Raw genomic sequence first — 26,239 nt, forward strand, 5'->3', positions numbered from 1 at the left:
CACACACACACACACACACCACATCTCTAACTGAACTAAAAGAAAAAAGTTTGTATTTGCATGCCTAAGTTGTCTGATCCTTGGGGGAAACAGGAACATTTTGCTCAAAAGGGGAAATTAAAGTGTGAGTGGGCAAATCAAAGACAACGAAGAAGAACCATTTCTTGGTAAGTAGGGAAAAGCCCAGCGTAAAAATAAAAATAAAAAAAATTCTAGAACACTGTTTCCTCTTCCCCAACCATCATACAGATGCAATATGTATAGGGATTAAAAAAAACACACTTGTTCCATTTACAAACGTTAATACTTTCTTTCTCTCTCTATCGCTTGGGCACAATCCCTGCAGCAGCATTCATCAGGCTCAAACTCGTACCTGACGCAACGGGCGTCATGGTGCCGGGTGTGGGCGCTCGCGAGGGAACGTTACTCCTGTTGTGTGCCATGTGTGCCTTGACCAGGTGGCCAGCGCACAGCGCACTGTTAAGCGACAGTTCGCCTGCAAGCACACCGGCGGCAATGACGCGAGCAAGCTGGCGGGCATTGTCACCGGGAGAAGTTGGGTGGGCACCTCGTACGCCGAGCAAGTCGAGCATAGCGGATTGGGGCTCGAGAATGGTTCCTCCACCAATGGTGCCGACTTCTATCGAAGGCATTGAAACCGAAATCTGAAGGTTACCGTTGACACTGGTAGAAAATGTTAGCAAATTTGTTACCCAATATAGACAGACCATATGAAGAGAGAAAAAAAACTTACTTGTTCATAATGGTGATGCAGTTGGCACTTTCAACAACTTGGGCAGGATCTTGGCCGGTAGCCAAGAAGATGGCAGCAACAATGTTCGCAGCATGCGCGTTGAATCCACCCATAGCACCAGCCATGGCTGAGCCGATAAAGTTCTTGGAAATGTTCATCTGGACGAGATCATCGACTTCACACTTGAGGACTGATCGGACAACAGCGCCGGGAATCATGGCTTCGGCAACAACACCCTTGCCGCGACCGTCGATCCAGTTGATGGCAGCAGACTTCTTGTCGGTACAGTAGTTACCAGATACAGCAACCACACGCATGTCCTCGAAGCCGCAGTCATTAGCCATGACGTTCAGAGCATGCTCGACACCCTTGGAAATCATGTTCATGCCCATGGCATCGCCAGTCGTAGCCCTGAAGCGAACGTAGATGTTGGTTCCGGCAATGGCAGATTTCATCGATTGCAGCCTGGCGAAGCGAGAAGTAGAGTTGAAAGCATCCTTCATGGTCCTCTGGCCTTCTTCAGAGTCAAGCCAGATCTTGGCAGCACCTGCGCGTGCGAGGCTGTCGAATCCAATACAAGGTCCACGAGTCATACCATCGCCAGTGATAACAGTAACGGCACCGCCACCAGCGTTGATAGCCTTTGCACCACGCGAAGTTGAGGCGACAAGCACACCTTCAGTAGTTGCCATGGGGAGGAAGTAGTTTTGACCGTCGATGAGCATTGGGCCGGCAACACCAAGGGGAAGAGGGAGATAACCAACAACGTTTTCACAGCATGCGCCATGGACAAGATCATAGTTGTAATCCTTGTATGGCAGAAGCGAGCGTTCCAGCAGAGTTGATGTCTCTCGTGTAGCGTGTGTTCGGGAAACGAGACCACGGCGAATCTTGACAGCGCGAGTCTTGTCGCCAAGCGTCTTCTCCAGTGCGTAACCTGGGATCTTACCCCTGAGCGACATCTCAATCAGTTCCTCGTCGGTCATCTTAGGGGCCTGTTTGTCCTTGATCATTTGTTCAAGAATCTCGTAGGGACGGTTGGGCTGACGTTGCTGCTCTTCCGTTGGGCCTGCTGGAATCTCTAGCTGGGGTCTTGTCTGGATTTGTGTAAGTGGCTGTAGACACTTGGCTTGTTCCTCTGGGCCAGGAGTACGGGGTGGGGTAGGCATGTGCATGGATGGAACGCGAGGGGTTCCAGGGACAGTCGGGGCTCCATCTAGGACTTCGGAGGGGGAAGGAGGCTCGAGTGGCTTGTGCGGCTCTTTGATTGTCCATCGAGCGGCATTGAAGAGGTAACCATTGAGGACCACGCTCATGACAAGCGCAAGTACAATCCACTTGCTAAGGAACGGATCTTCCAGACTCTTGAGCACGCCATCGACAATGTGAGTGCTAATGTTCGTGCCAAAGGCATGCTCTGAGTCGGAAAGAGAAGGCTCGGCATAGTGAATCGAAGGAAATTCGAGCTCGTACTTGATCGGCATGAGAACAGTAACAATGGTTGATGTTGCGGCTTCCTTTGCCTGCTCGAAGATGTGATCCAAGCCACTTCCAGCAACCTTGAAAGGATCCAGGGGAGGGGTAGAGCCAACAACAGAGACAAAATAGGACTTGTAAGGCGTGAGGCCAAACTTGAGCGTGGTAACATTGAGGATGTTGACAAGGAAGAATCCAGCGACCATGAAAATCTTAAACTTGGGGACGGTGATCTTCTGTCCAAAGACAGTCCTGCTGTTGTTGCTAACCTGCACGTCACGAGCACTGGGCCAGTCGTTGCTGCGAGCAACGCTCTCGGCGACTTTGCCGTCAATGCCGTCGTCTTCGAGAGCGCGGCGAAGAGCAACATGACGCTTGATTCGGTTGATCTCAAGCTTGACGGTGAGAATGGACGTGTAGAAGGTCAGAAGCATGAGGGCATCGAAGAAGAGAATCCAGGCACCTAGGAAACAGAACTGGCGTAGACCACCTTGGATTCCAGACAAGGCGCCTGCGACGAGAACCAGAATCTCAAAGAAATAGTCACGGACAACCTCGTAGCCAGTCTTCTTGATAGCAGTCTGCACAGCGGATTGAATCGTTACAGGCTCGCCTCGCTTCTCCTCGGCTGCTCGTCGGCCGTCCAAGGAGGCAGACAAGACGGCCTTTGTGAGAACGATGGGCTTTTCAAATCCGATGATGACAACTAGGAAGGGAAGTCCTTCGGAGAGAAGGATCAAGTTGATAGAGACACCGAAGTAGGTCGTCACAGCGAGGGCAAAGAGGAAGGCAAAGGCAGATTGCAACAGAACAGCAGTAGCCAGCCAGAAGTTGGAACCCAGTCGCCTCATGGCGAGGAAGAGGGACACGAACGTCAGGTGCATGGCAAGGTATCCCATAGCCATGATGACAATATCACCAGTGTCGGCATTCTGGAGGTCAAGTTAGCAGAGTGCGCATTCGCCATGCGGGAGACGAAGAAATAGACGTACCTTGAGAAGGTCAACGAATGAGGTCCAAGAGTCGACGATCCAGTTGCGCATTCCTGAGGGGGCATTGCCGTTCTTGGAGGCACGCATCATCCACTTCTTCTGCTCGCGGGAACCTTCCTGCGCAGGGCTCTGGGCTTGGGTGACATCCTCTGGTGCGGGGATCTCTTGCATGGCCTCGAGGAATTTGGCAGCCTCGTCGTATGGCATGGCGTATGCGAGCGAGGTGTCGTCAGAAAGAGTGGAGAAGGGGCTGTAGGAGCTGGGAAGGAGCTGTGCAGATACATTCTGAGGGACAGATTGTTGCGAGGGGGCCGAGTTGAGGGTGCTGGATGAGGGGAAGACGAGGGTGACAAGGGCGAGTTCCTGTGCAGGCGAACATGTAAGCTCATGAGGTTTGGAGAGATGTGAGTGAGTGGGACATACCTGAGCGTTGTCGGCAGCACTACCTCTGGCGTCCGAGGCCTCCCACTGCCATGATGTTTCTTCTCCAACCCTCAGTGTCTTACTGCCCACCAAAAGGGACTGGAAGTCGACATTCTTGGAGACATCGTCGACGCCACTCTCCAAGAGTCCCTTGTCCAAGACGCCGAGGTACGAGTAGCTGGCGAGGAAGGCAATGGTGACAATGGTATGGATGGGATGCGTGCATGCCTTCTTGGCTACCGAGAGCAGGACGGGGGACAGGTGACGGTCGAACCAGGTTGGGGCAGTCTTTTGCTGGTCGCCCGTCGCCTGCCAGCGGCTGGCGAGTGATCCTAGCATTGTGGGCGTCTACCTGAGCGTGATCGAGGCGTGGAGGGGTTCCGGGGAATTGTTCGCATATGTACAGACACACGTACGGGTCGGTGGCTGTGCGGGGCTTATCCCCAGTGAGCGCCGATTACGAAGCAAGGCGGCGGAGACAATGGTTACTGTATGCGAGGTTATCTGCACAAAGCGTCTCGTGGCGTGCGTCGGAGACCGAGGCAGTTGTTTGTGAAGCGACTGCGCCCAGCCCTTTGAGTATTATGTCTAACCCCGGCAAGTATGGGGAGTGCTGCGATGCGACCAAAGACAAAGAAAAGCAAACTGCAGCTCGGAACAGAAGAAATTATTAGGGTGGAGTGAGCGAGAGGGGAGGGGAGGTAGGTGCTCGTGCGTAGGAAGAGTACATATGTACAGTACGTACAGAAGACGAAATGGGCTATCGGGGGGAATTGTTGGACGGCGCCCCTTGGCCAGGGTGCGCAGTGTGCATACCCCCCGTCCCACGACTTTTTTGACAGCGCTAAAAAGCACCGACAACACTCTCACCGCGCTTTGATCATACAAGACAGGCCTTGATTTGACACGCAAATGCGCCTAACATGAGCAGATGCTCCTTTGGGGCATGCGGCACTTGGCCAGCTCATCGTCTACTTTGTGACCAGCATGCTAGCCCTGCCTGTCTGCAAAGTCTCCGATCCTGCGCCTTGGCAGAGGATAAAGAAAAATGGCCGACTTCACCGCCACACGCTGAGCGCCACACAAACGGTGCGCCACACACGTGGCTGAAATTTCATCTGCCGGCTGATCTTCAGAGGAAAGACTGCGCGAGCGCCCCGTTGGCTGCCACCACCACGCCCACGACAAGGCTGCAGGCGCCGACTGGCAGAGCGTCCGCTTTCGGCCAAATACCGACTCTACCTGCGTACCTCCTACTGTGTAGTACACGTGAAAGCTATAACGACGATACGTGTGTAGGGCCTCGCGGCTATGAGCTCTACTGGTTCTACAGTCTAATCTAGCACTATGTACCGCCGCTTTGTGGCATCCTTAGTCAATACCACCAAACACACAGGGAATCCTGGCCGAAGTCACGAATGCTGCATTTGTCAAATTTCCATGTCAAAATAACTGCGTCTGCCCAACATAGTACCGTTTCCATGGTTATTCTAAACAGCCACTACGACCCTTCTACCGCAAACTTGTCTGGTTCTCACAGAATCCGAGCTATCTACGGTCTACATTCTTTTCAGGCCGTGTGAAACTGCTTCATCGATACTTGTCAGAGATTTGGCCGAAAGAAGCAAGCACAACCGTGGTGAGAAGGATTTTAGATGGGGAAAAGCTTGTCTGCTTTTGGTAGTAAGTACGGTGCTGACCAATTTGGGCATATTCCGAACTGGCCGCAAAACTCACCCATTGTGTACACCAGAGCTGGCTCCCTGCTGCACGCCTGAAAGTATAGTACATAAGTACATCAATAAGTACATATGTTCCGTTTTAAGTACGTGACAAACCGCAGTGAACGCAGGCCTTGTCCAGGTAAGTATACCCGACGGCAAACCAAACCGTCGCAACCTCTTCTGCTTACTCGCCAACCATCCTAGCCGTCGTAGGTCCATTGTCATGTGTAGTGCACTTCAGACAGACGGCGTCTGGCCACCAAACTTGGCCGTCATGGGTACATCGTCATTTGTAATGTGCTTCAGAAAGGCCGCGTCCGGCTTGTAGAGCATCACGTGAAAGTGCTCCACTGCATGCACGCTCTTCAGGCTCTTCCAGTTCTTGAACCACACCACCTCCTTGACCTTGGACGCAAACGTCTTTTGCACGTAGTCTTCAATCTGCTTCTTGGATGCTTCCGTACACCAGCCCGTCTCGGGGTCGTCTTCGAGCTCAAATTTAGTCCAGACGACGAGATGGACAATCTCTGGATCGATGCCATACGGCCAGTCGTTGTACAGGATCTTGATGTCCTCTGAACACGGTTAGACAGCGGTAGCAGCCAAGCGAATAGGGCACCCCGTCGTACCATCAAACTCGAATGGTTCGCCTCGGGGTTCCATGGTGTCCCACTTGAGACGCTCGTTGACTATGAAGTTCATGATGCCGCCATAATCCTTCTCGAGCTTATAGGTAAACTGCCGATAGCGGCGCAGCTCGCTCGGCAGGCGGTGGAACTTGTCGACACGGTTGCTCTCTGGCGGGGCCGTTAGCATCTCGCCTATCGGGTGTGAATCAATAACCGTACGGACAATCTCCCGCACCTGGTCCCATGCCAATACTTTGTACTCGCCGTCCGGCATCCCAATGATTGCCTTATCCTTGTCGCTGCAATTCTTTAGGAAGTCCGGGCACTCGCTCGGCCACTGGTCCTTTGGCACATTGACCAGCCAAAAGGGCAAGCCTTCGTGTCCCATGTTCGCGTCACGCTGATGACGCGGATCAACCCCAGAAAATGTTCAGAGTATAGTAATTAAACTGGAAATGTGACGAGAGTGTGCGTGTGTATGTATGTAAGTATGTACAAGGTTATATCGGCCAGGCTTGGGGATGGAGGAGAAGCCCAACAGGATGCGCGAGCCCAAAAGGAAAGTTGAACGACGCGTAGGATGTACCTACGTAGTAAGTAGGGGACCCGCGCTTGGGCTTACTACGGTGAGCCATCCACCACTGCTGCAGACCTGCCAGCCATGGGATGTTTTGCGTCTAGCCTACTGTTTCAAAACGCGGCATGCGTTGGGGAAGCCATCGGCAGTTGAAGCGCACGTGGACCGCGCCATCTTTCTTTTGACTTTTTTTGTCTTTGCAACTGGCGAAGAGGTGCGACGATGGATGAGAAGAGCAAAGGAAACACAGGCCCAATATGTACATACGCACGTAACTGCACCATGTACAATCCTCTGCTGCCGACTCAAAACTGAAGAGCCGCACCACTGCACGCGACGGATGCAATCGTCTCACTTGGCCCTCCCAATCATAGCCATGTCTCCCCATCACGGACGCATCGCCAGCAATCTCCCGCGTCTTAACGTCGTGTGTTATGCGTCGGGTCTGCCTGGGGCCCCCAAGGGACCGTGCTACCTTCCATTGGTTACACCCCAACCCGCCCGAAACGCACGACAGCCAGCACCCCTCTCGCACCTATAGTGACCATACCGAACATCTGTTTTAACACCCGGCCATACAGTGTCTAGACAACCCAAGTTACATCATAATGGTCAGATGCGGCCAAAGGCCCGTCCATTGTTGTTTGAGCGCATCTCAGCAGCCCGTCTGGCAGGGTCTTCATCATGGCAATACTAACCCCCCAGATCCCCCAATCGCCTTCAGTCATATCTTCTCTTCATCCATTTTCCCTTTCAACCTACGCCTTACCCTTTTCTTAATCACCTCAGACCACCGACTGTTGTTTTCTTTTTTCTTCGCCTATTCTTCATCCAAATTACTTTTACTCTGTGGACCATTGCGGTTGTCACGTTCCGTTGGTGACTCCGTTTCACGTTACACTATCCTGGGATCCCTAGTCCAGTCGCCTTCTCCACAGATTATTTCGCATGTCACAGTGTAACATTCCACAGTGGACGCCCTGTGTTTCTATTTGTCCCTCTCCCGCTATTTGACGAGGGGTGTGTGTCTTTGAAATCGACGATATATACACCCACTTCCGCTCTCCCGGCGCATGGCTCGCACCTTGCTGTTTGGCAAAAAAACAAAAAAACACGACTTCCATCGCTACACATTTTCGGATTGGGCACTACACCTAATCCAGGTTTCACCAACATCTCCAAAATTGAATAAGACTTTCCACCACAAACCATCGACCATAGTGTCACTGTCGCATGCTCGATACACATCGAAACTTGTCACTTCACTCGTTTGCCTTGGCTCGCCTCTCTTCACGATATATATCCAATCACCCATCACGGCACCACTCCGAATGCCCACCACCGAGCCTTCACCATGATCCGCGATCCCCAATTCTGGAAACGCTTCAGCACAGCCGTACACCAAGATGATTTGGAGAAGCAGCTCATGACGGCCCAAAGCCCAAAGCACCCGTACGTGGCAAGCAGTTCTTCTTTTACCCCTGTACCATTGTCTCTCGGGTCCCCCCTATCACAACTACACTTTCCAATGTCCTCACCGGGCCAACCACCAATGGTCCACCTGGCCTCGCTCTCGGGCTCCACCATAACAAGCCCACTCTCGCCCCTCTCCGCCGAAATCTCCTTCTCAGACCCTGACGACACCGCCAAATACCCCGCAAAAGACAAACGAAAGAGCAAAGCCCTCCGCCGTTCAACCCTCCAAAAAACTCCCTCGACAAAACCTCTCCTCCGCCCAAACTTCAACGGCTCAAACATAAAACTCCCACCCACCTCTACCTCTCCGTCTTCAATACTATCATCCCCAACATCAACAATCTGCTCCCCGGACCCCTCCCCCCTCGACCCTCCCCCCCGCATCCACCACCGCACCTCCTCCCCCTCCTCCCCCTTCCGCCCTTTCTTCCGCGCCCCAAACATCTCCGCCCTCTCCCTCTCCCTCAGCGGTCGCCCTTCCTCGCGCTTCAAATTCGTAACTACCATCACGGCTGACGCCTCACACAGAGACTCGTGGCTTGTGCGGCAGAAGCGGAAAGAGCGCCATCGCACGTGGATTTGCTGGGCTTTTTGGATCGGAATGCTACTGCTTGTTGCCGCGGTTGTTACGACGGTACTGGTGCTCAAGTCTCGGGGGATTATTTGAGAGTGTTGAGGGGTTTTGAGGGGGGTGGTTCGACATCCTCCCCGCCTCTCTGGTTTTCTCTTCTGGCTAAATCTTTTTGTTTTCGGTGCTTTTTTTCTTTTGCGTTGTACGAACATGAATATAGAGCGGGGAGCGCGGAGTTCTTCTTTTCTTCCCGGAATGGTCCGGAACGGGGTATTCGGCGTCTTTTTCGAGGATATAAGAATTTTGGGGCAAAGGGAGAAGGTCCGGTGTTTTGCTCCTCTTTTTTTTGGAGAAGGGGCTGGAGTGTTCGAAACTGGCTGGGCTGGTCCTTTTGCAACTGGACATCTGGCATGCCGAGCATTGAGTCTATGTGGTTCTTCCTTTTCTTTGTACATGATACCAGGTCTTTGTTTGATATGACCATGAATTTACCGATTTTTAGTTTGTTTTGCTCTCATAGTCTTTTTCTTACCATATGCCTCGTGTGCAACCTGTATATTTATGTGTGACTCTGCTACCTGTGAATCCGATATAAGCATGGTTGAAAATGACAAGCAAGTGACTTGGAAAAAGATACATTACATCTCTCTTCTTCCAAACTGAATTCGTATACTACAAAGATGCATGTTATTTGAGTGACAGAACAACGCAATGCCCGATGATGGTATCAAAGTCCAACGTCTCCTGAAGAAAATTGCGCGGGCATGTCTTAACGCCAGAAACTCCTAGTAATCCCTACATGCACTCTTAATCGCCACCTTCTCAGCAACCGTCAAAAGCCCCTCCTCTTCTTCCCACTCAAAACCTGTTCTTAGCAGCAGTGGCGGGCGGTGTAGGACTCCTGCTCATACTCCTGGCATCGCGGCCGCGCTCCTTAAGCCACTTTCGCGTGCACATGTCTAGCTCCCTGTCCAGCTCAGGAGACGGTTCCTTGCGATGAATGAAATTGCAAAAGCCGCCGCGCACACAGCCCTCACCGCTATTCAGTCGACAACACGCTTCGCGGAAATCGGTAACGGGCGAGAGTTCGCAGTAGATAGGGCGACCAGCGTACCAACGACTGTTGAGGGCATCGCAGGCTTTTTGGGCATCCTCTTCGTACTTGAAACGTACGTAGACGTTGCCAATCAGATCTAGTTCAATAAAGTTAGCATAAAGTCACCATGCGTAGATGGGGGAAAGGGTGCAGGAAACGTACGGTCATTGTTGTTGTCGCAAACAACGAGCTCCTCTACCAGCCCGTACTGGCACAGCTCACACCAAATGTCCTCGTAAAAGGCATCAAAGTGCATCTGCATCTGCTGCGCATTCATCTTGTTCTTGGGGTCGTATGCCGGGTTCTGGTACAGGTTGGGCAGCAGGATCGTCTGCGAGTACGATGGCTTGACGTGTTTTCGCGAGCAGCGGTCGCCGTGACGGCAGGCACCGATCTTGTAGTAGAAAGAACAGTTGACCTTGTCCTGCTCGGTTCCGAAGATGGAGGCGAGGTAGTTGGCCATGTTTGCGGGTGTTGCGCGTGCGTGTCGCTATGGGATATGGTGTTTTGATGACGACGATCGGAAAACGTGTGCGTGTCGGAATGTAGATGTCAATGTCGATCGGCCGATGGAGCAGGGACGATGGAGATGGTGAGGTTGTCGCGCGGACGGTGTAAAATGTCGCGATGCGCGCGAAGCTCGCCGGAGCGGACGCTAGCGGATGACAAAGCTAGTGGAATGCCAAGGAATGGTCGAGAACGCGTGAGGTGAGATGCTTCTTTCCTCTTTGCCACCCACTTCAACTTTCATGACACTGATTTTAAATCTTTATAAATATTATTCTTTATACCAGAACACCTGTAAGAACCTTGTATCACGTGATTCGGAGGGCCTTAGGGCCCATTTTCCAGTTCTGGAATTGTAGTTGCAATCAAATCGTGTAATCCATTCTCATGCCATGCATGACTTGCCTTCTCCTCACACTCCAAAGTCCTTGCCAACCTCCCTTCCAACTGCCTTCAAATTCTCAACAAGCCACAACTGCTGATTACTAAAGATGAGCATAGCCCCTGGCAAGAACGCAAAATTGTTGCTAGTAACTCCAATCCAAATCTTGCCAATCAAAGCACCAGCTGGATTCCATAAGTTTATGCCATCGCCACAGCCTGCCCACAAGTTGCCTTCGGTATCTGTGTGCAGTCCATCAGCGATCCCAGTATCCACATATGCAAACGTGCGTCTGCCTGCCAAAGACTTGTTGTCATCGATAACATCGAATGCATAGACTGTAGAAGGACGTGTAAGGTCTGTATCGTTTTGGTAAACCCCAGAGTCAGATACATATAGCGTCATGTAATCTGGGCTGAATTCGAGTCCATTTGGCTGGAAGAAGTCACCTGCGACAGCTTCGATCGCGCCCGTTGAAGGGGAGAAACGATACACGTGCTTGGGGAGGTTGGGCGGTGGGCGGAAACCTTTATAGTAGCCATAATCGGTGTCGGTGAACCAGATGTCGCCGGTAACAGGGTGTTGTCGCACGTCATTCAAGCCGCTGAAATTTCGTCCAAGAAAGTTTGTGAGAATGCGGGTTGAGGAGCCGGAAACGGGATCTACGCTGACAAGGCCAGCGGGATTGATAAGGTCGCCTTGGTCGCAGTACAGTATGCATGGTGGCGTGGATGAGTTGGCTTGTGTGCCTGGAGGATAGTACGCTGTTCCCCCGTTGGGTTCAGACAGAAAGGGGTATTTGATTGAAGAGATGGAGTAGTTGTTTGCTAGGTCGATGGTGGTTACGTTGATGGGTTTGGACAGGTCACCCGCCCAGTCGCTTGTTACATAAATCTTTTGGGTATCTTTGCTGTATACTCCTGCTTCGTGGAAAGCAGAGTAATCTAGGTTGTACAACTGTCGTGCCGTCGCATTTCCCCCAAGTATGGAAGCAAAGCTGGGATTATAAGAGAGGAATTCAATCGTGGTTGGATTCAAGGCATTGGTCGAAACGATGCTGTTTAGGTACAAGGGGTTTGTCGCAGAGGACAGTAGATCAACGGGAATAATGCTCGACATGATGGAAACGACAGAGATTGAGAGAATAAATCCGGAAAACACTTGCTCCCATGGTCCAAAATCTTTCGACGCATGCACATATACTAGTAGCTGCATGAGGCTGCTGATCCCATCGCAGGGTGCCATGGCAGATGGAAGTATTGCATCACCAGTCCCCACCCTTTGATCTTGATTGCTTAGCCAACAGCGCTACTGCTTGCATAGAACGAATTGTTTGGCTGTAGGATTTGAGTGTGACTGATCCCTGATTCGGACTGTGCAGCCATGATTCATGTATGGTTGTCGAATCCGGTCAAGTTGATAGCGTGTGCCTGGTGCCTGAGGGTCATGTACCTCGGGGCGGCTCATGCGATGGTGTTGATCCCGATACATGCATTAGCTCCTTCATCAAGTTAACCAGCGATGCAGGAGCAGTTGGTCGGGCATCAAGCTTATAGCTATGGTTACTGTACTATCTTTGCCTACAACCTTCACTGTTAGTGTGTGCTGTTCCATCCAGCCATTGTTTGTTTCCTCAAGGACTTCAGCGTGTGAGCACTACTACGTCACTGCGGGGGAATAGAGGTAGGATTGCCGAGGGCATGCATGAGAGTAACCATAAACGTTTGTTTTGTTGCCTGAAAAGTATTGATCGTAATACACAGCGGACTGGAAAAACTGATCGATATCTGCACGCACATGCCACACATGTCAGTGTCCGGTAATAGAGCAAGACTAATCAAGGTTTGGCTGCTTTGCGTTCATGTACCTGAACGAACACGCATTCTCTGTTTCTTCAGGAAAACGCCATTCTGCGTATTATGCACGGCCACCTATAGTTTGTCCCGCACGAACGTGCTTGCGGGATTGGGGAGCCGTGTAGTACTATGTCATGGGTGTCAGTTGTCGAAGTGGGCGCATGTCAGCTTGGGATCCACTGGGCACGCCAGACACGATGAACAGAATAGTAGGCGGGCTTCGAGTAGCCATACGTGACAGGTAAGAACAGCACTGCCAGAATAGAGTTCATTTGAAAAATGAGCGCAGTTATGAGTAATACCCTAACTCGCACAGTGTCTATGCGTGAAGAAATTGATATCATGTCTACACATAACTAGCAGAGTTCCCGCTATATAGCCCGACCCGCTAGTTCTTCGGTGTCCGGGTTCCCGACAAATGAATTTCGGCGGGTTGGCGGGCATTGTCGCGACGGCGAACACGCGTTTCCTGGGGTGCGGGATGACATAATGAGGCTTCACGAACACACAGAGCAAAGTCTATATACCTTGGTCGTGCTGACGCAGACGTGCTGAAACTTCGACGCCATCTTTATTCAAATCCAACCGCCAGTCATGGACCCTCTTCTCGCTGCCGCAGAAACCGCTGTTGCAGACCTAGCCAGAACACCCTCCCCGCCAAATACCCCTCCATCCGCCGCAACGCTTCCACCGAGCCGCCTATGGGCCATCGGCGACATCCACCTCTCCTTCAAAGGCAACCGTGAAGCCCTGGAAAAGCTTGTTCCCCATCCGCACGATGACTTGATCCTCTGCGGTGATGTCGGAGAGACGGCTGAGCACTGTCGCATGGCTTTCACCAAAGCCAAGGAATGCTTCAAGGACGTCTTTTGGGTGCCGGGCAATCACGAGCTATACACTTTGCCTGCAAACAAGGAGAACGGCGCAAGAGGCGAGGCAAAATACATGGAGTGTGTGGAGATTGCTCGCGAATTTGGCATTTTCACGCCCGAGGATGACTACGTGCTGTGGCAGGGCGAGGGAGGGCCATGTCTGATTGCGCCCATTTTCACGCTGTACGACTACAGCTTTCGCCCAGATTCGGTAAAACTACAAGATGCTCTCGCGTGGGCAAGAGAACAAGATATTGAAGCGACCGACGAACACCTACTGCATCCAGACCCCTACTCGTCGCGAATCGAATGGTGCAATGCCCTTGTAGACAAGACGGAGAAGAAGCTTGAAGCGGCTGTGGCTGCGCACCCAGACATCCCGCTGATCATAGTCGGGCACTGGCCCTTGCGAGAAGATCTCGTGAAGCTGACCAAGGTTCCCCGGTTTTCGCTCTGGTGTGGCACCAAGCGGACAAAGGATTGGCACAACAGGTTCAATGCCAAAGTGGTTGTGTCTGGCCACTTGCATATCAGGAGGACAGATTGGATCGATAACACGCGCTTCGAGGAAGTAAGCTTAGGCTATCCAAGGCAATGGCACAATTGCGTGGAACATGGACTGGATATCAACGACTTGCTCCGTGAGATACTGCCTGGGCCCAAGACGCCGCCCGAAGGGGAGCGCCGCACTATCTGGAGACATTTCGGATGAAGGGTTGCGTGGCCGGCGGATCGTGGGCATCCATCACATCTTGCTGTGGCTGCAGGTACGTCCAAACCCTCCAATGGCTTTGTGCGTTTATCCATTTACCAAGAATACCGCCGTACACCTTTCTCACTTTGACCTTGCATCGCATCCGCTTCTTCCCTCCACCTGCCTAAAACGTCGTTTCTGCTCCACAAACCACTTGTTCAATCGCACCCGTGCACGTGCACTGTATCTGATTCGCCATAACGAGAACCATGCCTAATATGTCTAATGCAAGGTTACTTAGATCGACATAACGAATTGCCTTCTACAGAGCCCTTCTCCGAGCGTACTTATGCGGTCCCTGAGTCGCTGCTTGCCCCGCATACCTATGAACTGCAACAAGGCCGCTGTCAACGTCCATATCAATGCTGTGTCTGAGCAATGGCCAATGGATGTCTACACAATAACCCATGTGCCCTACCATCGTGTCGGAAGGATGCATAGACAATGTTCCGCTCCATGCGAGCGCCAAAACCCTAAGGCATGACCGGAAACACCAAGGACAGAACAACACTATGCGGCACTTGTTTCACCGACTAGCATGGCACATGTGACCGGCACAGTGCCGAAGCGTTAGTATAAAAAACAAGACTATCCCCGGCTTCAGCAACACAGAGGTCTCCGACAACTGGACTGTACCCATTCTTAGAACTATTTCTTGCCCTGGTATACTACGCTAAGAATCAATATGCTCGGCCTCCGAAGTCTGTCCCTCCAGCTCCTCGCAGCTGCGAGCGTCGTCCTCTCCTCCCCCGTCAGCCTCGAAAGCCGCGCAGTCATTGCACACGATGCTGTGGTTCCCTTCCCCGAGACCGTCCCATCTGGTCTTGTTGGACAGCTTATGCTCAAGTACAAGCCTTTCTTGAAGGTCTTCAACGGCTGTGTTCCTTTTCCTGCCGTCAACGCCGCAGGAGACACTAGGTCCGTCTTTCACCTACATCCAAAATCCCACAATTGCTGATTCTTCTCATAGCGGTGGGCTCAACCCCAGTGGCGGCGAAAATAGCGGCTGCAGTTCCAGCACCGGCCAAGTTTACGCCCGTGCTACAACCTACAACGGTGCCTACGCCATCATGTACGCTTGGTACATGCCCAAGGATTCGCCCTCAGGTGGCCTCGGTCACCGCCACGACTGGGAAAACATTGTCGTCTGGCTCTCAGCAGCCTCCACCACTGCCACCATTCGCGGCGTTGCTATTTCCGCACACGGTAACTACCAAAAAGAAACCAGCCCACCGTTGGAGGGAACTCGACCCAAGATTGGATATCGGGCTTTCTGGCCATTGAACCATCAGCTCATTGCCACTAACGACCTTGGTGGTCAGCAGCCGCTGATTGCATGGGACAGCTTGACGGCTGCTGCACGCAATGCGATCCAGAACACGGATTTTGGCGCGGCAACACCGGCATTTAGGGACGGCACCTTTGAAAGTGCCCTCGCCGAGGCCTTCATCTAGATGATTGATGGTTACGTGTAGAAGAGATTTCGCTGGTAGGAAATGCAAAAGTGGTGGATTGTGGAGCAGTCATCATGACCTATACTGTATATATTCATTTTCTTATTAGCGGCTTCACTTGCAGCTGCCCAATGCTACTGCATTCCCTACGTACCTGTTCTTTTATCTGGAATATTCTCTTCACAAGTGTGCCTGGATGACTCGAGTGCTGTGCCAGGACTAGACTTTCTTCTCCCACCATACCCGATACGCTCACCCGTAATCTTCTCCATTCATGTTTCCGGCCTTATACTACAAAAGAAAAGTCGTGTTTATCTTGTAAGCACCGACGAAAAGCCGAGCGGTGGATAACGTGCTTGACACGTCAAGATCCTACACGTCTCAAGGGGTGGGCACCAAGACCAACTCCTGTTTTCTTGGACAGTGTACCATATATATATATATCTAGAAATATATGCCCAAGACGATCCACGAAAAATAAAAATAAAAATTATGCGCGTCACAGATGAAACACGCATGCAGCACAACAAACATCCATTGCGCTAGAAGCTTTATAGAATGGTCAAATCGAACCAAGTAAGTTACTACTACTAGCAAACCCCGCTAACCCGAGTCATTGAAAATACTTTATACAACTCGCCTTGTCCAAACCAGGAGCACGTGAGAAATCGGTATATCTAATGGAACAAGTAACCCGAGTCTAGAATCCCCTTAGACTTAGGCCCTTGTAAGCAATTGTACACTCTACCTACCAGGCCACTATATGCGTATAATCGCTGCTAGCTACGTAGTTTGTAGCTAATAACCCGAATACCCGGGCGGTGGGCCATCAGGCGGCGCATACTCGGGGGGAGGAGCCTCAGCGGTAAGACCCACGGGTATGGAACGTAACTGAGGCGCAGCAGCACTATGCAGGACCCTTTTGAACGCCTCCTCTCGCGCCTTCTGCAAGTCATGGCGTGCGCTCTGCAGCGCGGTCTGTGCGTGCTGGACGTCCGTCTGCAAGTTATGCTCGAGGTGCTCACGATGGCGTATGATATCGCCGCAAGCTTTGCCTGCGCGGTCGACCTGCGCGATGGAAGCTTTGATCTCCTCGTGCATGCGCATGTCGGTAAAGATGTTGTCGAAGACGACGTCGGAGAAGATGCTGCCGCTGGCGATGTTGAGGTGGCCGAGGGCGGGTATCTCGGGCGCGACCTGCGTGAGTTGGTCTTGCAGCATGCGCACTTGGGCCATTGCGCTTTCGGCGCGCTCCAGGTCGTTGAGCTTTTGCATGCTGGCCATGGTGCCGCCGCCGAACATGTCGAATTGACTCATGCCGTAGGCGTGCTCGAGGGAGGTGCGGGCAGCCGAGAGCTTCAGTGAGGTTTGCCCGAGGAGGAAGAGGATGTGGCGTTCACGCTCCAGACGCTGGTTTGTGTGTTGTACTTGTGCGAGAGCAGCGTTACAGGCATCCTCTTTGCGGTCTTCATCTGGAAATTCCGGTGTGTGGCCGGCGAAGATGGAGTTGTAGAGGTCATCGAGTTGGGCTTGCAGGCTCTCGTGGTGCTGGGCTTGGGCGGAGAGTTCTTGTCTCCGCCTCTCGGCTTCATCGCGCAGTTGCTTGATGTATGCTAGTTCGTCTTCGGCGCTTTTTTGCTCTTGTATCGCGTCGAAATAGTCCTTCTCTTCTTTGGCGGCCTTTTCGGCAAATCTCTCCTTCTTGCCGCTTGCTTTATGGGCGAAACGCCGAAAGGTCGAGTCGCGGTACTTTTCATGTTCCTTAAGCTCGACCTTTGCTTTGTTCTGAAGTGTTTTTACCCGGCTTGTTGTTTTCTGAATTTGGGAATTCAGGTCGGTTATGTAGTCATTTTGCTGCTTGAGCTGTGAGGGAGCAGCATCGGTTTCTTCGAGGCCACGAAGTAACTGCTCGTTTTGGTGCGCCGCTTGTTGAAGTTTATCTTGAATAGAAGACATTTCCAAGTTCTGGTTGTGTGTTTGTTACAGGGTTTTTGCCATAGACGGGAGGGCAAGGCAATCTTTATATCAGAGTGATGACATGTTGGGGTACACAGCCTGCCTTGAGGGATCTACATGTGAGAGGGCGTATTCACACTCGGTTCGCAATAGGCTGAACAACACAGCCCGGTGACACCAATACGTCATTCTGGACGCCTGAAAGGTGAGGTGGATGCAGCGATAACTTGTCGATGGCGGAACTGAGTGTTTTGCTCATGCGATCTACTTGAAGGGGGTTGCACGCAAGGCTGAGCGCCACGGCTCAATGCGGCCTAATTATGGCGCAGTCATCTAAGCCCCGCAACTGCTAGTAGATCGCGGGAACGGCTATCCTGAACAATACCTGTAGTGGCGAATATTGCACAGAGAATAGAGTGCCTTGGTGATGCCTTATGAGGGTGAAGACTGGGGATGCCAGTGAAGTGTGTCGTACAGCTGAGCTGTGCACAGGCAAGTGCAGCCGGCGTGGCTTCCAGACGGCAGGAAGTGCCTAGAGTGCCACATTCGTTCCTCAACGCCCCACCTTGTGAGACGTGATAGCTAAACAGCAGCGGTAACCATAGCAATCCCCGACATATGATGCCATTGAGCCCCTCATAATCCTCGCTTTCTTGTTTCTCATTTCCCTCTCGTACGCCATTGAGAACACCAGCATGGCAACTGAACGGCTCCAAGCTTATGAGCAGAAGCCCCGCGTCATCGTCTTGTCGGACATTTCAAATGAGCCTGACGATGCTGAATCGCTGTGTCGGTACCTCCTCTACTCGAATCAGTTTGAAACAGAGGGCCTCATAGCATGCACAAGCACGTGGATGAAGAACGAAGTTCACCCGGAAGACATGGAGAAGATTATCGATGCATATGCCGGAGCTGTCGACAATCTAAATAAGCATGTTCATCCGAAATGGCAATACCCGACTGCGGATCATCTGCGTGGCCTTATCAGGAAGGGCGCCGAGGTAAGCTTATACTCGAATTCAAACATGCAAGATGTTTAGTTGGGACGGTGCTGATGTAACGTAGACATATGGCATGTCTGCTGTTGGCACCGGAACAGAACTATCTGCTGGCGGGCAGCTCTTGTACGATCGGATTGTTGCACCATCCACCCAGCCGCTGTGGATCCTCTGCTGGGGCGGAACCAACACGCTTGCTCAGGCGCTCTTGAAGGTTGATGATGATTATGACCCGGACGATTCCAAGCGCTTGCTTTCACGTCTACGCGTCTACGCTATTTCTGACCAGGATGACACGGGAGTGTGGATTCGGAACAATTTTCCAGATGTGTTCTACATTTCCTCGGTCCATGGCTGGAACCAGTATGGCTTGGCTGCATGGACTGGCATTTCTGGCGAGAGATACTATGGCTTCGATCAAGGTGGCCCCGACTTTACCAAGATGGAGAAGAGCTGGATCAAGGAGAATATCCAGAAAGGTCCTCTTGGGAGCGCGTATCCTGACTACCTTTTTATCCCCGAGGGAGATACACCCACATTTCTGTACCTGATTCAGAATGGCCTGGGCGTCCCTGATTGCCCGCACTACGGCTCTTGGGGTGGGCGGTATAGTCGTACAGATGTCAGCAGCGAAGGAGTCAACAGCAACCACTACAGCGATGCAGCGGATCGAGTTCAGGTCGGTAACAGGACTTACACATCCAACCATGCGACTATTTGGCGTTGGCGCGATGCCTTCCAGAACGACTTTGCTGCCCGCATCAAATGGACCATGGAGTCAGAATTTGCAAAAGCTAATCACCATCCCGTGATTAATATTAGTGGATTCAAGGGCCTCGCTCCCGCTCAAATCACTGCCGAGGCTGGATCTGCTATCACGCTCGATGCTTCAGGTACATATGACCCCAATGGAGGCAACCTGACCTTCAAATGGTGGCACTACCGCGAGCCCACGGCTACCCAATGGTGGGTAGACGCCGAAGTCGCAGAGTTGGCAATCAAAAAGTTGGACAATGAGGGGAGAAAAGTTGAAATTACGCTTCCACCACCAGAGAAATCTGCCGTGGAATTTACGAGCAAGCAACCTGTTGCACAAGGCCAATTGTTGCATCTTATTCTCGAGGTTACCAATGATGGAACACCTAATTTGACAAGCTACCGAAGATTATTGATCCAGACGACGAACAAGGAGTTGAGAGGCGGCAAGGATGTCGGAGCAACTGGGGACGCTACAAAGAAAGTTTGATGTGATCGAAATCATGGTTGTAGATAACATAGGAAAAGCAGCAACGATTGAACCTGAAAAGTCGATTTTGTTCCTTGTCCCATCTTCGGGAAAGCTAGTGGCGAACTGTTTCACTACAAATTCTATATACTCATAGGGTCACCACTACAGGGTAAACTTGGAATTAGTATCTCAAGTTATGGAATAGTTCTTGCATCTAGAGTTGAAGGTACGATTCATGTGGCTTGTCGACGGGAGACTAGATCAGAAAACACCACTAGGCCACCGACGTCATGCCAGGCTAGTACACCCACGAATCAACGTCGAGCGCAGCGTAGTCCGACTCCCGGTCCCGAAAGTATTAGAGGGCTATCCCTACATGGCCTGTCAAACACGTGTTACCCTCCTTAATAAAACAGGTTGTCAATTGCCACATGCGTGCACCAACGACGATCTGGCATGACGTAGCGCTTCCGTACTCGCGCTGTCACACATAGTGCCGACCCTCATAACATCAATCGGCTTCTGGACCCTTGACAACATCTCTGAACATCACAAACTAACAAAATGCCGCCAAAACAAGCACAAAAACAATCCAAACCAAAGCCCGCAAAGGGCCAGGCCAACAGCAATGACGATACTCCGCACTGTACCATCCCCGAGCACGAAATCAAGCAAAATGCCGGCGTATCTGCCAGTATGGCTCTACAAGCAGGACAAAAAGCATGGGAGCTCAGGCAAGCAGCACATGGCGCTGCCGATGCGGAAGCAAGAGAGAAAATCTTAGCCAAAGCAATCAACAAGGAAATCGAAGCCGAGAGTTTTGGAAAAGCAGCAAAATACACACAGTCCGGTGCTTTTCAGGGGTTGGCTGCTGGAGCAGGATTGGGCGTACAACCAGGTGTAACCCTTGGAAAACTGACTGGTGCACTGGTTGGGGGCCTGGTGTCTACAGTAACTGGTCTACTTGGAGGTGGTATCGGTTCAGTGTACGGGGCCATGACTGGGCCTTTTTGGGATCTCGGAGAGATGGCAAGTCACGGAGTTCAAGGGGTGGTTGGCGACTTTCTTCCCAACATCAAAGCGACATCTTCGCAAAGGAAGGCTCTAGAGAAGATGATCATGCAGACAAAGGAAACGCAAGCTCCCACTAGGGAAGAGCTGGAGCAGATGAAGAACGATGCGCCAGACCAGATGCCGCAGTCTTGGTCGCAGTCAGTCAAGGATATGACAAGTTGGAGACCCAAAATGCCAAGTATGCCTAGTATGCCATCAGCGAAAGGTATAGGTGGTGCGGTGGATCTTGGAGGGCTAGGTGCATCGATGAACCCCTGGGGAGGACAAAAGCAAAATCAGCAACAGCAGAGTGCACCGCAACCTCAGCAGCAGCAACAGAGCCAACAGAAGCAAAACCAGCAAGCTCCAGTTCAGAACCAGCAACCGACACAACAACGGAGCCAACAGCCTCCTCAAGTTCAAAACCAGCGACCGAACCCACCGAGCAGGCAGCCATCAAAGCAAGGAAACCAGCATGGCGCATCATCCAATGCTACCTCCAAAGAAGAGCCTAAGCCCGCGAAGCCCCGTTCCCAAAGACCACCTACAACAAGAGGGCCAGCAAACCCTCAATCAGCATCGCAACCCCAGCCATCAACTACCAACACCACCTCGCAGCCCACTCAGGAAAAGCAACAACCAAGAACCCAACAGTCCTCCAACAAACCTGCAACAAGTACGCAAACTAAATCTTCGCCCCCGAAATCTCAACCAGCAGATACATCTCGACCCACTCAGACGAAGCGCGTCTCGTTCAACGACGGCCAAGAAAGCAGTTCCACCACTTCCACGGCAAAGACCAGGAGAAAGCCGAGGAAATTGAATCAGCAGACTCCTAATGCTGCCAACGCTAATGGTACGGCTAAAGCGCCGGCTCCTCCTGCCGCAAAGAGGGCGCCTAGGAAGCTTGAGACGAGGAAGCCTGCTGCATGAAGGGCTTAGTTGGGAGGGCATGTGTGTTTTGGAGTTTGTTTATTCGTGGTATCTTCAGCGGGTTTTTTGGTAGTACATTTGTAACTTAATAATCAGCTGTTATGTTACAATTCAGTCAAGTTTGGCACCATTGATGATGTTCCTGTGAGCACGTGTTTGTTTTGTTTAATACCTAGTCCTTTGAAGAATATCCAACGATATTTCACATAATGTCTTCTATGCCTGAGATATCAACAAGCTCCTGGCTATTGATCTAGGTCGTTTTCAGATTTCTAGAATGTATCTGCAAAAAGAAAAAGCATCATGACTCGAAAAAGAATTCGCTTGGGGTATTCAAGACGGGAAAAACCCCCGTACGAATACGAAACCAGGCCTTGATCAAAACTAGAGAAGCGCTTGGAGAAGTGTCTTTCCAACAAAAAGCTTTCTTTCAACCAACTTCTTTCCCAACATCACCTCTTTCCCACTGCGGCCCCTCTCCTGCTTCTCTATCTCTCGCCAGCTTCTTCTCCAACTCTTCTCTTGCCTTTTGACCAAACTTCTTTTCCCATTCCTTATCTCTTTCCTTCTGTGGCGCCGCAAATGATGTACTGAGCCCACCCCTACTCTTGACTTGCATCTTCTTCTCTGCCGCCTCATTTTGCTTGAGCTGCTCTTCTGCACTTTGTATCCTCCTCTTCAGACTGATCTCAAACATGTCTCTCCCTTTCCTCCGACCTTTGAGACCGTTGTCGTCTTTGTCAAAGTACACGGCCCATCGCAGACCTTCTCTCCCCCAAGGCGTTGAAGGGTCTTCGTCAGCGCCATCCCACTCGTCAATAGCAACGAAGCCTTCCCAGCCGTCAAAAGTGAGATGGCTTTCGTCTTCTGACCAGTCCCAGACACCGATATGATGCATGATACTACCGGTACGATTCGAGTACCGCAACTCGTACGTGTTTTTGTCGCAATATATCCAGTTGAGCATGGGCGGATCATCACTGATGGTGCTTACTAGTCCTCGCTCCGGCGGATTACGGTCCTCATCCGGATACGCAATATAGAAGCCCGCAAACGCATGAAGTGGCTCTTTGCCCTCTCCATCCACGCCCTCGGGCCACATGGGTTTGTCATCCTCGCTCCTCGGCACGACCCAAACTTTGTCGTGGCGTACAACCAGAATACCGTGGTCCACTTCCTCTTTTGCTATTGGATCAGGATCATCGCATGCCACCAGACAGTTGAATTTCCACATGCGCGACTCATTGGCGGCTTCTTCGTTCTGCTTCTTTTGATGCTCGACGCCCTGCGCGACGCCTGTGACGACGGGAATTGCGATGACACAGCCACCAAGGAAGACTCCGAGTGGAAGCGCCATTTTACAGACTGGCAGTCAATATCGTATAGGGTAGGTTTTGACTTTTAAAATGCCGCCATGGCAGCTGATACGATCCTTATGTGTGGTCGAGATCCAATGGCTGTAGTGGGGGTGGGGCACTAGTGTGTTACGTCATTGCAAACATGGATATTTATGGAAGCAAGTAGTATTGTCGTAGCATGATTTCTTGAGCAAATGGTCTTGAAAAAAATAAGAGAACACTATGCACCATAATGCGACTCTTGAAAATTTCTTATAAGCTCTATTGCAGACGGTAAGGAAGCCGCTGATATCATATCACTCACTCGGATATACAAAAATAAAGATCTCACCTCAGTCTCTAGAGGGACTCACTATTGGATTTTCTAAGTAGGTTAGAGATACACCTTGTAGCTTCTTGATATCGAGTAGAATACTCAAACTGAGAAATAAAGTATTCGCTGGGCACCAGTACTTCTTGTCCGCTCCGGGTACTGCAAGAGGGCGCCTTTTTTTTGCTAATCTAGACAACTGGGAACAACCAGCCATGAACAAAATCCGCTCTCGCTAACAATGTCGGATCTTAGTCCAGTTAAAAGCTCTCATATAAGAACTCCATATTCTGTAGCGACCGAGAAAACAATCAGCGATACACAACATGTCATTGGCTATTTTGGCTAGAGGCAGGGGTAATGGTCTGTCAACCACGGAACGCGTTAAGACCAAGTATTGTATATGGAGATATCGCCATGTTAATTTTCAAGCGGTAATAAGTTGAACATCTACCCTGATCTTGATACTCTCATGACGAAATTGCTCTCCGAATAATATACTCGACACATCATGTTTCGGACCGTTATGAATGTACTTCGCGCATGCCGCGAAAAGGCGAAAAAGACCTTTCCAACACTTTTAGCAGAAAAGAAGTTGAAAGTAGGCAAGTCGTCTATGGAAGAGATGCGCACGGGTATAACGAGCGAATCCTCGAGCCAGCCGACAAATAACAATCCAGGCGAAGATTCCTCTCCCAGAGCTAGGTCTCCCTCGCCAGGTCCATTTAGCCACCTCCCGCCACCAGAGCAAACGGAGCCTTTTCCAGCTTTCGAAGAAGACGAGAAAGAGTGGGATAAATGGAACGAATGGAATGAGGATATTAGAACGGTACCCTATAAACTCGACCACTGCACCCAACACTGCAGGCGCCCCATCTGCCGCAGAGTGACCCGTGGCAATGAGAGGAGAAGCGTAGATCCGGGAGCCTGTCTATGCTTTCTCGAGCCACCCCCTGTAACAGAGGCGACAAATCAGGTACTGACAAAGCCATTTTTCGAAGAAGACATTGCCGTCGTGCAAGCCACTTACGAACGCACCGACAAACAAGACTTCATCATTGTCAATCTGGAGACTTCTATGACCCTTGTAGACATGCTGCGTCCATCATTCCACTTGGATCTATGCTCACGTCTGCAATGGGATCCAGACTTCACACCGGATGTCCTGGTCCACAGCAGTTACTACTCTGCCGCTCTCCAGTCCGCCAACGACCTCGTCGGAAAGGTGTTTGTCCATCTCATGATACTACTGGGTCCAGTGCCGAACCACACGCGGTATATCACGGTGCAGGAACTGGAGCAGACGATGCAGTCAGTGATGCGACTGGAGTTCTTTTGGTGGCAGGCACTGTGGTGTTTTAAACAGGAAGAGCGAATACCACGGGATGAGGACTGCCATGTTAGGAGGATGATGAAGGACGGGTTTGTTCGTGCGAGACGGCGCTATATCTGCAGAAAGCAGAGTATGGGGATTCAGGTGATGATGGAGAAGTTGGAGGATATCGTGGAGATGGTGGTTAGTGTGTTGGTGTGGTGGAGTGAATATACGCGCCAATGGGCAGAAGATATTGCGGACGCTGAGTCGATAGGGCTGGATTCGAGCGTTGCGTCTTTTGTTTCGGCGCTGAGTCATTTTGCAAGCGACGAAAGCGATACCGATGGCGGAGATGTGGAGAATGTTTGATTCACAATGCATTTTCTGATTTTGTGAGTCGAACAGACCATCATGTGCTTTTTGGTATCATTCACTGTTCAGGCGTAGTGACCCTTGGAGGTCACAAACACGCACAACGTCTGACTCTCATGACTTCACTCAATGGATACATTGTTTTCTCTGAATTTACATGGTTTACGAACAGCTCTTCATTGTGTCGATGCTGTATTTAAAGATCGATATTATTCCCCTTTTCCTCTCATATGATTCAAACAGACTATCACGACAGCGACAGACTACCAAAAAACAACCATGGAGCATCTCACTACAGCTACAGAGCAACCCACTACAACCATGGAGCAGCCTAATACAACTACAGAACAACCCGCTAAAACTGTGGGGTCACCTACTGCAGCTATGAAGCAGCCCACTACAACCATGGAGCAACTCACCTCCTCCCTCCCCGGCGCCTTCCCCTCCCTCTCCTCCCCTCCCACCCCGCTCTCCATCCCCCTCACCACCTCCCTCGCCATCCTCGCCAACATAATCCGCACTCTCACACACGACGCCACAATCCTCGACACGCAACTCGCTCGCCACGCCCCCGCGACCGAGGCCTCTGACCTCCCGCCCCTTGCTTACTACTATTTCCACAACACAGTCTCCAACTACCTGATCGGCGCGGATCCCACGTTGGCGTTTGTGCCGGAGGAGTTCAAGGCGGAGATGCAGATGGTGCTTTGGGTTGTTGTGTGGTGGTATGCTATGGTGCATTGTGGGGAGGGGGTACGGGAGAAGGTGAGCAACGCCGTGGTGGAGGAGTGTATTGCTATTATTGAGGGGGATGAGGGTGAGGAGATGGTGGTGGTGAAGAAGGTGGTTGGGGTTTGGAAGGCGTGGATGGATAGGTTTGTGGAGGAGTTGGTGGCGGTGGGGGAGGTGGCGAAGGAGGAGAAGGAGAAGAAGAAGACGAGTAATGAGGTGTTTGAGTGGGGGGTCTTGGGGCTTATGGTGTTGCCGAGTTTGCTTTGGGGGGGTTTGGTTCGTGGGTATTGATTTGCGTTCTTGTTGGGGTGTTTGTGCTTATGGGGGGTTATCGAGTTCATGGTAGAATAACGTGGTTCACAAGCGAGTCGGCCACCCAAGCGAGTCGGCCACTTTACACTAGCGCGTCAACTTCAAGTTATTACAACAGACTTTTATCAT

At 51.4% G+C, this 26,239-nt stretch overlaps 13 protein-coding genes across 13 annotated transcripts; 7 read left to right on the forward strand and 6 right to left on the reverse strand.

Annotated features, from left to right (window-relative positions):
- Nucleotides 1-320: 320 nt before the first annotated feature.
- On the reverse strand, nt 321-3,984 carry COCCADRAFT_109709 (uncharacterized protein; the record flags this gene model as incomplete). The annotated part of the gene is made up of 3 exons (XM_007719277.1): nt 321-684; nt 755-3,162; nt 3,223-3,984. The coding sequence occupies 3 exons, from the start codon at nt 3,982-3,984 to the stop codon at nt 321-323; spliced, it is 3,534 nt and encodes a 1,177-aa protein (XP_007717467.1).
- A 1,622-nt stretch (nt 3,985-5,606) lies between these two features.
- Nucleotides 5,607-6,386, reverse strand: COCCADRAFT_41216 (uncharacterized protein; the record flags this gene model as incomplete). Its single annotated transcript, XM_007719278.1, has 3 exons — nt 5,607-5,944; nt 5,999-6,166; nt 6,218-6,386. 3 exons carry the CDS (start codon nt 6,384-6,386, stop codon nt 5,607-5,609), a joined length of 675 nt encoding a protein of 224 aa, XP_007717468.1.
- Nucleotides 6,387-7,929: 1,543 nt separating this feature from the next.
- COCCADRAFT_109743 (uncharacterized protein) lies at nt 7,930-8,718 on the forward strand (the record flags this gene model as incomplete). Its single annotated transcript, XM_007719279.1, has 1 exon — nt 7,930-8,718. One exon carries the CDS (start codon nt 7,930-7,932, stop codon nt 8,716-8,718), a length of 789 nt encoding a protein of 262 aa, XP_007717469.1.
- A 762-nt stretch (nt 8,719-9,480) lies between these two features.
- On the reverse strand, nt 9,481-10,181 carry COCCADRAFT_109715 (uncharacterized protein; the record flags this gene model as incomplete). Its single annotated transcript, XM_007719280.1, has 2 exons — nt 9,481-9,815; nt 9,881-10,181. 2 exons carry the CDS (start codon nt 10,179-10,181, stop codon nt 9,481-9,483), a joined length of 636 nt encoding a protein of 211 aa, XP_007717470.1.
- A 456-nt stretch (nt 10,182-10,637) lies between these two features.
- Nucleotides 10,638-11,726, reverse strand: COCCADRAFT_109740 (uncharacterized protein; the record flags this gene model as incomplete). Its single annotated transcript, XM_007719281.1, has 1 exon — nt 10,638-11,726. One exon carries the CDS (start codon nt 11,724-11,726, stop codon nt 10,638-10,640), a length of 1,089 nt encoding a protein of 362 aa, XP_007717471.1.
- A 1,331-nt stretch (nt 11,727-13,057) lies between these two features.
- Nucleotides 13,058-14,047, forward strand: COCCADRAFT_30474 (uncharacterized protein; the record flags this gene model as incomplete). The annotated part of the gene is made up of 1 exon (XM_007719282.1): nt 13,058-14,047. The coding sequence occupies one exon, from the start codon at nt 13,058-13,060 to the stop codon at nt 14,045-14,047; it is 990 nt and encodes a 329-aa protein (XP_007717472.1).
- A 727-nt stretch (nt 14,048-14,774) lies between these two features.
- On the forward strand, nt 14,775-15,543 carry COCCADRAFT_109742 (uncharacterized protein; the record flags this gene model as incomplete). The annotated part of the gene is made up of 2 exons (XM_007719283.1): nt 14,775-15,007; nt 15,060-15,543. 2 exons carry the CDS (start codon nt 14,775-14,777, stop codon nt 15,541-15,543), a joined length of 717 nt encoding a protein of 238 aa, XP_007717473.1.
- Nucleotides 15,544-16,341: 798 nt separating this feature from the next.
- Nucleotides 16,342-17,499, reverse strand: COCCADRAFT_41222 (uncharacterized protein; the record flags this gene model as incomplete). The annotated part of the gene is made up of 1 exon (XM_007719284.1): nt 16,342-17,499. One exon carries the CDS (start codon nt 17,497-17,499, stop codon nt 16,342-16,344), a length of 1,158 nt encoding a protein of 385 aa, XP_007717474.1.
- A 695-nt stretch (nt 17,500-18,194) lies between these two features.
- COCCADRAFT_109728 (uncharacterized protein) lies at nt 18,195-19,743 on the forward strand (the record flags this gene model as incomplete). The annotated part of the gene is made up of 2 exons (XM_007719285.1): nt 18,195-18,500; nt 18,565-19,743. 2 exons carry the CDS (start codon nt 18,195-18,197, stop codon nt 19,741-19,743), a joined length of 1,485 nt encoding a protein of 494 aa, XP_007717475.1.
- Nucleotides 19,744-20,289: 546 nt separating this feature from the next.
- COCCADRAFT_109708 (uncharacterized protein) lies at nt 20,290-21,711 on the forward strand (the record flags this gene model as incomplete). Its single annotated transcript, XM_007719286.1, has 1 exon — nt 20,290-21,711. One exon carries the CDS (start codon nt 20,290-20,292, stop codon nt 21,709-21,711), a length of 1,422 nt encoding a protein of 473 aa, XP_007717476.1.
- A 430-nt stretch (nt 21,712-22,141) lies between these two features.
- COCCADRAFT_30479 (uncharacterized protein) lies at nt 22,142-23,068 on the reverse strand (the record flags this gene model as incomplete). Its single annotated transcript, XM_007719287.1, has 1 exon — nt 22,142-23,068. One exon carries the CDS (start codon nt 23,066-23,068, stop codon nt 22,142-22,144), a length of 927 nt encoding a protein of 308 aa, XP_007717477.1.
- A 936-nt stretch (nt 23,069-24,004) lies between these two features.
- Nucleotides 24,005-25,063, forward strand: COCCADRAFT_109723 (uncharacterized protein; the record flags this gene model as incomplete). The annotated part of the gene is made up of 2 exons (XM_007719288.1): nt 24,005-24,168; nt 24,205-25,063. 2 exons carry the CDS (start codon nt 24,005-24,007, stop codon nt 25,061-25,063), a joined length of 1,023 nt encoding a protein of 340 aa, XP_007717478.1.
- Nucleotides 25,064-25,345: 282 nt separating this feature from the next.
- On the forward strand, nt 25,346-26,089 carry COCCADRAFT_9369 (uncharacterized protein; the record flags this gene model as incomplete). Its single annotated transcript, XM_007719289.1, has 1 exon — nt 25,346-26,089. The coding sequence occupies one exon, from the start codon at nt 25,346-25,348 to the stop codon at nt 26,087-26,089; it is 744 nt and encodes a 247-aa protein (XP_007717479.1).
- Between the last annotated feature and the right edge of the window lie 150 nt (nt 26,090-26,239).

The sequence above is a fragment of the Bipolaris zeicola genome (genome assembly GCF_000523435.1).
Source record: "Bipolaris zeicola 26-R-13 unplaced genomic scaffold scaffold_295, whole genome shotgun sequence".
Taxonomy (NCBI): Eukaryota; Fungi; Ascomycota; class Dothideomycetes; order Pleosporales; family Pleosporaceae; genus Bipolaris; species Bipolaris zeicola.